Genomic DNA, 12,354 nt, shown 5'->3' on the forward strand with positions numbered 1-12,354 from the left:
ACTAACAAGGCGTGGATTTTTTAAAGAATATTTTTCAACAACCTAAAAAGGAGTGGATTTTTTAAAGAATATTTTTTCAACAACCTTACAAGACATTAATTTTTTAAAGAATATTTTTCAACAACCTAAAAAGGAGTGGGTTTTTTAAAGAATATTTTTTCAAAGACAATGTTTTGCATATAATCATTTTATTTATTTACATTTTATAAAAAAAATAGTAATTATATTTTTTTTGTTTACTAACTTAAAGACAATTTTAATCATTATACATTGGCATATCACGTATGCCCAGTTGTTTTTTTTTTTTTTTTTTTTTTTTTGAATATTGAGAAAAAATATATTATATAATACATATGAAAATAATAAAGCTATAATCACAATGACCAATTAGGACCAAACAGACTACAAATAAAAATAATTTCCGCACAACATTTATCAAAAAATTGTTAAATTTTGTTAATTTTTTAATTTGCTTCTTCTTCGTAAGTGTGTATTTTTACACGGGGAACAATTCATTGTATGTGAAATTTTCAATAATTTTACGTGATATAGCTAAGAATTTCTTCTCTAAAGCCCGTTCAATGGGTCCAATCAGCTCATTTGTAAATACTTCGAAATTTTGATTGATGGTATCGTTGACAACATCACCCAAGGCCTTGTCACCATTGAAGAGATTCTCCAGACGGATACGTCCCTTGCCGGTGCGGATTTTCACTTCCAAATTATTGATTTGTAGATATTCTTCACCATTCACTACCTTGACATCGAAAAGGATTTTCACAAAGGCATAAAAGTTGGCTAAATTAAAAAAAAAAAAAAATTTTATAATTTCAGAATTTTAAATTTGAGGCTCCAAACATACTGAAATTGCCGGTAAAAGGTCCATTGCCTCGCAGTGGTAGTGTTAAAATTTGACCATTGATGTCGTAATTGCCTTCTCCCTGCAAACGTGGTAGATTTATTTCGAAATCGTAGCGCATGCCATTATTGGAGTTTCTGGAATAAGAAAAATAATTCAAGGCGTAAATTTCTGTTCTGAATTTATAAAAAATATTTTTTGAGATACTAAGATGCCAATATTTTTTCAAAGAATACCAAGTCCTGGATTTAAAAAAAAATTTTTTTGAAAGAATACAAAGGAGTGGATTTTTAAAAAGTATTTTTTAAAAAAATATATAAAGTCGTGGATTTCTTAAAAATTCTGTTTTTCAACGAATACCAATGCGTCTTTTAAAAAATACTTTTTTTCAAAGAATACCAAGGCGTGGTTTTTTTTGAAATATATTTTTTCAGAGGATTTTTAAAAATATTATTTTTTCAAAGAATAGCAAAACGTGGATGTACTGCTTTTTTTAAAAAAATATTTTTTTTAAAGAATAGCAAGGCGTGGATGCACTGATTTAAAAAAATATATTTTTTCGAAGAATAGCAATTCGTGGAGACACTGATTTTTTCAAAAAATATTTTTCCAAATAATACCAGGGCGTGATTTTTTAGATTTTATTTTTTTCAGAGAATACCAAGGCGTGAATTTTTTAAAAAATATTTTTTCGAAGAATATCAAGGCGTGGATTCACTGCTTTTTTTAAAAAAATATATTTTTTCAAAGAATATCTAGGCATGGATGCACTGATTTTTAAAAAAAATATTTTTCAAAGAATACCTAGGCGTGGATGCACTGATTTTTAAAAAAGAAATATTTTTTAAAGAATACCTAGGCGTAGATGCACTGATTACAAAAAAAAAAAAACCAGTAAGGAAAGTAGTAAAGTCCGACGGGGCCGACTATATGATACCCTTCACCACTATGGGTATATTAAACAGGACTATTAACATGAAATTGGATGAAATAAAATATGTGATATTTATCTAAATGTGAATCTACCTAGATCAATCCATAAATTACGTAAATCGACTTCAAACAAATATAAATAGGTCATCCGTTGGGCTAAGTCTGTACTTCTACAAAACGCAACTACGTAATTCTATGCTCAATTTTGTACGTTGTGCAAAATTTGATGTCAATTTGACTAACATGAGCACTTTGATGCCAAATTTACTTAAAATCGGGGGAAAATATATATGGAAGCTATATCCAAATATTAAGCGATTTCAAACAAACTTGTCCCAGGTTAGGTTATACTAATTTAAGAACGTTTTGTTCCTATCAGCCTATTGGTTCCTTGGTGCGTCAATTACTTAAAATCAATATATAATAAAAGGGAGCTATATCTAAATTTGGACCGATTTTCTCGAAACAAGGCAGTACGTTATGCCAAATTTCGTGCAAATCGAAAGATATATAGGGACTTTGGGGCACCATTTACATGAAATCGGACGAAACTATATATGGAAGCTATATCTAAATCTGGACCGATTTGCTCGAAACTTGGCAGACATCAGTATAGGCTTAATTCAGTACGATATGCCAAATTTCGTGCAAATCGAAAGATACATAGGGACTTTGGGGCACAATTTACAAGAAATCGGACGAAACTATATATGGGAGCTGTAACTAAATCTGGACCGATTTTCTCGGCACACATCATTCTGGACCTAATTCAGTACTCTGTGCCAAATTTTATGCAAATCGAAAGATATAGAGGGACTTTGGTGCCCCATTTACCTTAAATCGGACGAAAGAATATATGGGAACTAAATCTGAACCGATTTTCTCGAAACTTGGCACACATCATTCTTGACCTAATTCAGGACTCTGTGTCAAATTTCATGCAAATCGAATGATATATAGGGACTTTGGTGCACCATTTACCTTAAATCGGACGAAACTATATATGGGAGCTATATCTAAATCTGAACCGATTTTCTCGAAACTTGGCACACATCATTCTGGACCTAATTCAGTACTCTGTGCTAAATTTCATGCAAATCGAAAGATATAGAGGGACTTTGGTGCCCCATTTACCTTAAATCGGACGAAAATATATATGGGAGCTATATCTAAATCTGAACCGATTTTTCCCAATTTCAATAGGGTTCGTCCTTGGGCCAATAAGTGACTTGTGCCAAATTTCATCCAAATCGGATTATAAATGCGACCTGTACTTTGTTTACAATCTAACATCTACAGACGGACAGACGGACGGACGGACATGCATAAATCGACTCAGAAAGTGATTCTATGCATATTCTCAAAAGGAACCATGTGTCTATCTCGTTTCCTTTTGCCTGTTACAAACATATGCACAAAGACATAATACCCTGTACCACAGAGTGGTGAAGGGTATAATAATTTTCAACCTATGGTGGAGATTATACAAAGTTTGTCCCGCCAGAACTTAATGACTTTTTACTTGTTCAGTTATTAGATCTCCATAATGATGGTGGCCGACTGTTAAATATTAAGATCTGATAGGTTTAGATATTATTACCAATCGGATTATATTCGATACTTAATAATCTTCATATGAAATGAGGGTCATGGCGGGTTATTTGGGATACCATCTGTATTTTGTTTTTGCAAAATAGTCAGGCTGAATTCCAGGCGTGGATGCACTGATTTTTTTAAAAGAATACCTAGGCGTGCGACAAAATTAAATGTAAATATTTTTTCAACAAATATCATTGCGAAGAATTTTTTAAAATCAGTATAGTGTGTGGGGCCATAACAAGGCTTTCATTTTTTAAGGATTAATTTGTCGACAACTATAAATTGAGGACTTTTAGAAAAACATTTTTAAAATCGATGACTTTTAATTTTTTTTTTAATAATGGACTTTTAATAGTTTTTTTAAATCGTAGACATAAAAAAAATCTTGGATATTTGAAAAATATTTCTATGTGGCTTACTTCAGTTTCTTAATTTCAAAATTCGATGCTCCATAGATGTTCAAATCTTTCGCCTTAACATTAATACCCGCACTGCCACCTTCCAAGATATTGAGATCACCGATGAATAGCGGCTCCATGGCGGGGACATTCAATTCTTTGATACCATCCTTGAGGTAGGGTCGCATATCGTGAACAGTATTCTTAATACATTCGTTTATCTTTGGATCATTGCGAGAGCAAACCTTAATGTAGTCAGCTGGAGAAGGAAAATAAAACAACAACAAAATTCAGTTAATACAAATATTATTTAAAAATATAAATAATATTATGATGTTAAAAAAATAATTAGGATGTTAGCTCTTCGAAAAAATTTAAATAAATTGAAATTTGAAAATAATTGAGATTTGTTTTTTTTTCTAAAAATTACCCGATGTGAATATTTACTATTACCTTTTTCACCGCAGATGCTTTTTTTTTAATTACGATGCTTATAATTCTATATTATTAAAACTTACGCATTGTGACAGCACAAATAGTTGTCGTCATTTGGGCAATGATCAGAAACAATGCAACGGTTGCTAGTGTTGACTTCATCTTGACTTAGTGTTGAGGAGTGGCGTTTCGTGTGACTATAATTAAAAAAAAATTTTTGTAAAATATAGAATTATTATCTTAATTATTTTTTTATCGATTAGATTTTCATCACTCTTTATAAAGTGTTAATTTGAAATGGGCAACAAACTTCTATTCAAATTAATGTCAGATTATTACTATCATCCATTTATCGGTTTAATGGGAAAACGAACGAACGAACGAACACTGGCAGTCATTAAATTTAATTACTTTTGTTTCATTACTATTCACAATTGTAGTAGAACACTGAATTGAGCTTGCAAAACACTTCCCAGTACAATAAACGTGATAAGCATGTGAATTTTCCCATCAACACTTTCTTTAATTGTTTTCTTTTGTTGGTTTTGGTTTACTGAATTGTTAGAATTTGATTTACTGAATTTTTTGATTTTGTGCCAATTTTTATATTCACTTCCTTTCTAATAGAGGAGAATTATAATTTATTTATACTGAATATTTATTATTAATAATAAGCATATAATTTATATGAGAAATTTGTTGTGAAACAAAAGACTTAAGAAACAAACATTTCTACCGAAAGTGAAAGGGAGGTATCAAGAAAATTTACTCCACAAACATAATAAAGTTTCGGAGATATTGAAGTAGGCTACAATCCATATTTTATGCCAATAATATTATGTTACACATTTCATAGCCACCGCGAAGCAAGTTCAAGACTAATTAGGTAAAGTTCGAAACTGGCATCACAACTATGACATTCTAAATACTGAAGACATAGACAAGAATACCAACAAACTAACGGAGACAATAGTCAAAAAGTTGCCCTCTTCGATAGAGGAAATCTGCCTTTGAAATATCCTGGCTTTACAATAGAGCACTCAGCGAAGAATAAACGTAGGGTCTTTGGCGCACCATTACATAAAATCAGATGAAAATATATTTTTTTTTCATCCTCGAGCGGAATGCATTCAAAAATGCCTTAAATCTCCTGGATGTTTATATGTAATAAGTTCTTTAGGCTCTGAGAAAATAAAATACAAAATGACAAAGACTCAGGTTGGAAAACTGGGCTAGAAACGTCAACGTAGCGAAAATAAGTGTGACCATTATACGGGCTCTATTAAATAACAAGGATCTGTATTGGTATAGGAAATTCAAAATTGCGGTCACATCGGTGGGAAATTCGGTTAAAGCTTTCAAAATACCGAAAATATGGCGGATACTATGCCAAAAACGAATGTATATTGGATTTTTTAAAGCTTAGGTTGGGAAATTCGACTAAAACTTTCAAAATACCGAAAATGGACGGGGCCTTTATAGGTCTATGTAAAAATGTGGATCTATATTGAAAGATGTTGCAAAGATGTTTATACCTCTCCGAAAACCCGATCGCTACAAGCGATATTAAATGTATGGCACACATTTTTTATTCGTAATTTTTGGATATCGTCGATGACTCTACTTTGATTGGAAAATGCTGCCAAAAAACGCTAAAATACCGAAAATTGCCTTGGATTACGCATAGGAGCTATGTCAAAACGTAGAGCGATTCTTCTGCGGTTAAAACCTTCATAATACCTAACATGTCGTGGTACAATTATAAACATGGACCTATATTGCTATTTTTCAGCATAAATGTATAGCCTGATATTGGATTTATAAATATTGAAAATTTTGACCCTCTGTGGGGGAGGTACCACAAGAAGTGGACCAATAGATTCCATCTTCAAACTTGATGTAAGTTTGATAAAGGTAAGAGCTTGTGCAAAGTTTGGTTCAAATCATTTCATTCGCTTGATTTTGGATTTATAAATATTGAAAATATTGTGGGAATATCGGTCTACTCCTTCTGGTAACCCCCTTAGAAGGAGTGGACCGTTATTTCCCATCTTCGAACTTAAATTAAGTTTGGGAGAAATATCAAAATGTGCAAGGTTTGGATGAAATCGATTATTCCCTTCAAGAGTTATCGAAATTTTCTGAAACGGAATTGGTCCAAAGAAACACGTGGTCTAAAACCAATATGTATTTCGAGGAGGCACATTCACACCGTATCAAAGTGTATATACCCTCATTAGCCATAAGGCAACATGATTTCCTGGAGTTTTTAATTTAAATATTAGTTGATCAGATGACATTCTACATAGAAAATTTGTAATGTTCGACTTATCATTGTGGCGTTTAGAGCGACCAGAAAACCAGACAAAAAGAACATTTTCAGCTCTCTAGTGCGGTAATGGTAATACTTCAGGAGTAAACACAAAATTCTGGATCGATAACTATAACTTTCACATCTAAGCACAATAAAATTGGTATCAATTGAAAGATCAGTAATTCCTCTTGGATATACCAACAACTTCTACGGTATATGTTCTACAGGTGTAAATATATGCGCCAGGGAATGTAAATTTTGTCGTTCACACAAAAAATCTTCGCCCATTTGACCCACTAAATATCCGATCTCCATCAAAACGATCATGCGTATCCTTTGGCTAAATCCTCTTCCCATGTAAAATTTCGCGGTGCTCGGTTCCTCTAGATCGACCAAAAAACCACTTCAACCATTCATCTAAATATTAACGGATGGGTGCCACAACAATACCTCATTCATCGTGACGATTCGTCTATAACTGTGGCCTATATCGTGCCGGACACACATGTCTAGATCGACTCAGCTCGTTGAGATATGACAATCGGTATACTAAAAGGAGGGTCTAGCACCAATATTTCGCGAAATTACAAACTCTTGGGCCATGTATATTTTGCGAAATTTAATTTGACTCATAAAAGGCGAATAATTTCCAAAAAGTGCATACGATTTTAACCCGCATCTGATTTCGGTGTACACCCTTAAAAATACATTCATATATACCTATTTAAATGCGTAACATCAGGAACCGTGGATGTAGTAACGCACACTATATTTGTAATGAATTGGATACCGCTCGCTTGTGGCTAAATATTTTGAAGTTCTGTTTTCACAAAAGTTAAAAATCCATATCAGGTTATTTATTGAAGATCGAATGATCCACAGAGACAGCAAATTTATCCGCGATATTTTAGAAACATTTTTCTCTAATTTAGTGTTTCTAGCAGGCTAGTTCCCACCGATCGAGTAGGAGGAAAAGTCGAATGAAAACAGATATAATTTGGTTGTCCGGTTATGATACCAGGGATCTTTGTAAATGTTTATACCCTACACAACTATGTTGTCAGGGTATTATAGCTTTGTACAGTACCAAGAGTTTGTAACGCCGCGAAATATTGGTCCTAGATCCACCTTTAAATATACCGATCATATCTCGACTAGCTGAGTCGATCTAGACATGTTTGTCCGTCCGTCCGTCTGTCCATTATAATTTGTAAACACGATACAGTCCACAGTTATGGACCAATCTTCACGAAATTTTGCATGTAGGATGGGTTCTGTCCAATGAAGACCCCTATTGTTTATGGTAAAGATGGGTTAATATTTAGGGGATGAAATGGACAAAATACTTAATTTTTGTCGGTTTTTCTGGTCGCTCCAGAGACCGTAATTATGATCCAAACATCGCGAATTTTTACATGGAGAAGGGGATTGGGCCAAAGAATAAGTATGCCAGTTTTGATAAAGATTGGTTAATATTTAGCGGGTCAAATGGACCCCAACTTTTGTGTGAGAAAATACAAATTTTGTATTCTATGGCGTATATATTTGCCCCTGAAGGACATTGACCCGAGAAGTTGATAGTATGTTCAAGAGGAGTGGTTGACATTTAAATTGACACCAATTATATGGTCGTATGTTATATGGTCGTATGTACTCAGATGTGGGAGTTACACTTAAATATTTACAGGTGCTTACGTACTGAGATATTTTTGGTACCACACTAGAGGGCGGAAATATAGCGCAGATTGCTTTGAAAATTTCCATGAGATTCCAGTTGTGGTCAAGGACAACGCCTATAATTTACGGTGATGATCAGATAATAATATTGGGATGAAGTGGACTGAAAACATATTTTTTTTCCAGTTGATCTATAAGCCACAATTGAAAGCCGAACATCACAAAACAACCAATTGTGAAGGGAAACTGGACAAGTAATTACAAGGACTGTACTGAATATTAATAATATTTGCAAAATTTGCCAGTGTAAGGAAGAGGTTCTATTGACCTCTAATCGGGCATTGGAGTGCAAATATCACGAAATATTGGAATAAACAAATGCAAAGAAATAGAATTCCGTGGTACTTGTGTAGGCTATCCTATGGTCGGCCCCGTCCGACTATACTGCTCCGCTCACTATTTTTTTTTTAATTTCTTAAAATCGAATTCTTCAATCACTTCAGTCGTCAACAAAATTATGACGAATAAATCTTCGACATCGTCGTCGTCACACTTTGTTAACTTTGTCAATAATGTTTCAATAGTTCTCGATAAATGTCGATAACGACATGGGGAATACAAATTTGCAAAATACGACTCTTTACGACGTCGTTTTGTGTCGACGACGACATACGGAATAGGGGTGTATATTTCATATAAAAGCCAGTAAGGAAAGTAGCAAAATCGGACGTGGCCGACTATATGATACCCTTCACCACTTTGGGTATATTCAACAGATTACTCCTAATAGACGTCGCATTTTTAAAGGACCAGAAAAATGAAATTGGATCAATAAACATATCATTCTGCAACCGATACTAAATTTTTCATTTGGTCAGATAGAGAAGCTATATCTAAATCTGAACCGATTTCAGGAAACTTAATACACATCATTCTAGACCTAGTTCATTACGCTGTGCCAAATATCGTGCAAACCGAATGATATTAAGGGACTTTGGTACACCATTTACCTTAAATCGGACGAAAATATATATGGGAGCTATATCTAAATCTGGACCGATTTTCAGGAAAATTAACACACATCATTCTAGATCTAGTTCATTACGCTGTACCAAATTTCGTGCAAATCTAAAGATACATAGGGAGTTTGGTGCACCAAATACATTAAATCGGACGAAAATATATATGAGAGCTATATTTAAATCTGAACCGATTTCCACGAAACTTTGCACACATCAATCTAGACCTAAGTCATTACGCTGTGCCAAATTTCGTGCAAATCAAGAGATATATAGGGACTTTGGTGCACCATTTACATTAAATCGGACGAAAATATATATAGGAGCTATATCTAAATCTGAATCGATTTTTTCCCAATTTCAATGGGGTTCGTCCTTGGGCCAAATAAGTTACCTATGCCAAATTTCATCTGAATCGGATCTTTTATGCGACCTGTACATTGTTCACAAAATACATGGATGGACAGACCGACATGCGTACATCGACACAGAAAGTGGTTCTATGCATATTCTCAAAAGAAACCATGTGCCTATTTCGTTTACTTTTGCCTGTTACAAATATATGCGCACAAAGACATAATACCCTATACCACAATGTGGTGAATGGTATAATAAATTCCTAAGTTATTATGAAATGAAACCATGAGGCCTTCTTTTTAAATATTTTTGTTCCAAACAGAAGAAGTAAGCCGAAAGAATACACATTCGCAATCAATTAAAGTTTTGGCAGAAATATTACTATGTTAAAAGTTTGGAACAAATCACATACTCATATATGATTTGAAAATTTTTAAACATTCCTCTTTTATAATGATAAGTAAGTTTCCACAAATTGTTTTTCAACCAGTTGGATTGAACCCATACACTTCATCTTTAATCTATGTTTGAAATAAATATTGCAATATAACAAGTTTGATTAAAATGAGTACCGGCTACCCATAAAGGACTAAATCAACTACTAAATGTCCTAATAGTCCAAGGACACATGGTGTCTAAAACCAAAAATTAGTTGAGGCACATTTTAAATTGAGTTTTTTTACGATTCGTTTCGAACTGATTCAAATAACATTTTAGACAAAATTAAATAAATAACAATATAATTTTACTGCAATCACAATATGTCACTATTGAATAAGACAAACTATTAAATTTTCTCAAAATATTGTGTTTAGCACAATATTATCCTTTTGGTTTAGTAAATCGAATATGCTTTTGCATAAATTCAGGATATATCCGTTATATACCATTTTTCATATACAAGTTATTCACTTCACTAATTTCAGTACATTATTTATACTTTTTATTTTTATTTATATAAATGTAATTATTTTTTTATTAATTTTAAATAATCAATATTAAGTTTTTTTTTTCAAATCTTAATTTCATATATTTCATTTAACAAACAACATTCATTTCGACTTCACTCACTTTAAAACAAATGTAATCCTTGAATACAATTTAAATTATAAGCCGAAAGTTATTTAATTTTGTTATCCTTGAACCAAAAAAGTATTTTTTTTTTCTTTTTAGTTTTTTATCAATTTAAAGTTGTTTCTTGTCCGTTGATCGAAATCACATCGAAAGCCGAAGTTGTTAAAACGATAGAATAGAATACCGTAACGAACTGCAATGTAACGCAGAATTTCAAATCAATTTATAGAATTTTCCAAACCATTCGTTCTAAGTGATGTTGTACGTTCGGGCAATTGTAGTTGTGCAGCTGCAGTCGCGAATGAACAGTAGCCGTAATGTGTGGTGGCAGCAAGTTGGTAGTAGCAGCAACAGCTTCCAACTAATAGGTATTAATGGTGGGCCACCCAATTGGAAATTTTTGCAAAGTGAAATAAAATGTTGAAAGATTTTTGTAGTTTTTAGAAGCGTTATCTGATTGGTTACATGGTGGTGCATATCCGTCATCGGACGAACCAAGTGTAGGCGTACAACATGGTACAAGGACTTAAAAAGTAGTAAACATTTTTTCCTAATGATGAACACAGTGAAGAGAGTGTAGATTATCAGATTTGAGTACCTTGTGTTCACATTTTGGGCTGGCGCCCAACATGGGCGTTGTGCATTGATGGGTACAATGCAGGCTTTATTTGCTTTCCACTCACCTACGAGAACGAATTGCAGATACATGCACCTGTTTTTTTCATTTAGAACAGCTTTTTTCTATGTTTAGAGAACATAGAAGTCAGATAATAGAATACAACTTTAATTGAATGGCGCCCAACATGAGGAGGATCTTGAAATACAACTCGCATACACTATCTACTGATCTAACCCAATCGGATGGTAGTCCTCTCTGGATGAAGATAAACAGGAGTAGTTTGGACGATAACAGAAATTTAAAGAACATAGTGGAACTTCTATTTAAAATGAAGTTGCTCATGTGCGGCAGTTTATACAGATCCATTTCATCTGGTGCCTTCCATAAAAATTTTATAAATCATCAAATTTATTTCCGATATGATTTACCGCTACACATAATATTTTAAAATAAGGTGCAGAGAGGACGTGGCAACAAAAAACTCTGGAAAAATCCGATAGATACATTCTAAATCCTTGATGTTCGTTTTGTGTTCAACACTCAAGATAATTGCACGTTCTTGTATTTATTGGCCTTTCATAATATAAATGGTATTGGCGGTGCTGAAAGAGATGTTGAATCACGGGGTAATTCAAGAAAAAAAAAATTGGTTGCAGTTATCATGAAACCCACGATATCAAAAAATATAATGAAAATAACTTCTAGAAAATTGTTGTTGAACTCTCACGAAGCTATTGGGCTTGGCGGTGTCAAAAGTGCTGTTGGATTGAGGAAAAATCCTCGAAAGAAAATTGAATGAAGTTTGGAAGTCTATTCCGAGAATGAGTCTTGACCACTATAGACCCCCATACTTGGCCAAAAGTTCATAGAACCAGGAGTTTGGGTAATTGCACGCATAATATGGCGACCAACATTTTTGATATACGTAATTTGGAGTTCGTATCAAATTTGTTACTTTGGGTACTCATCTGCAGAAATACTTTAAGTTCGACCGTGTGGAGCTTTTATGTAGAATGCTTTCAAAAATGTATTAAAAATGTCGGAGTTTTGTATTTGCAAAATAGTCAGGC

At 33.3% G+C, this 12,354-nt stretch overlaps 1 protein-coding gene across 1 annotated transcript; it reads right to left on the minus strand.

Annotated features, from left to right (window-relative positions):
- Positions 1-485: 485 nt before the first annotated feature.
- Positions 486-4,387, minus strand: LOC133329454 (protein takeout). The gene is made up of 4 exons (XM_061537926.1): positions 4,308-4,387; positions 3,811-4,048; positions 863-996; positions 486-798 (listed from the first exon to the last, which is right to left on the minus strand). Exons 1-4 carry the CDS (start codon positions 4,384-4,386, stop codon positions 497-499), a joined length of 753 nt encoding a protein of 250 aa, XP_061393910.1. The 5' UTR covers position 4,387; the 3' UTR covers positions 486-496.
- Between the last annotated feature and the right edge of the window lie 7,967 nt (positions 4,388-12,354).

Source organism: Musca vetustissima, unplaced genomic scaffold, assembly GCF_032173495.1.
Source record: "Musca vetustissima isolate MV318-11 ecotype Yass unplaced genomic scaffold, APGP_CSIRO_Mvet_v1 utg978, whole genome shotgun sequence".
In the NCBI taxonomy this organism is placed as follows: domain Eukaryota; kingdom Metazoa; phylum Arthropoda; class Insecta; order Diptera; family Muscidae; genus Musca; species Musca vetustissima.

Excerpts from the sequence above, each read along its gene's own strand:
- LOC133329454 (XM_061537926.1), bottom strand. The coding sequence starts at position 4,386 with ATGAAGTCAACACTAGCAACCGTTGCATTGTTTCTGATCATTGCCCAA. Across the intron at positions 4,049-4,307 it reads TATTTGTGCTGTCACAATGC|CTGACTACATTAAGGTTTGC; the intron begins GTAAGTTTTAAT and ends TTCCTTCTCCAG. Across the intron at positions 799-862 it reads ACCTTTTACCGGCAATTTCA|CCAACTTTTATGCCTTTGTG; the intron begins GTATGTTTGGAG and ends TTTTTAATTTAG.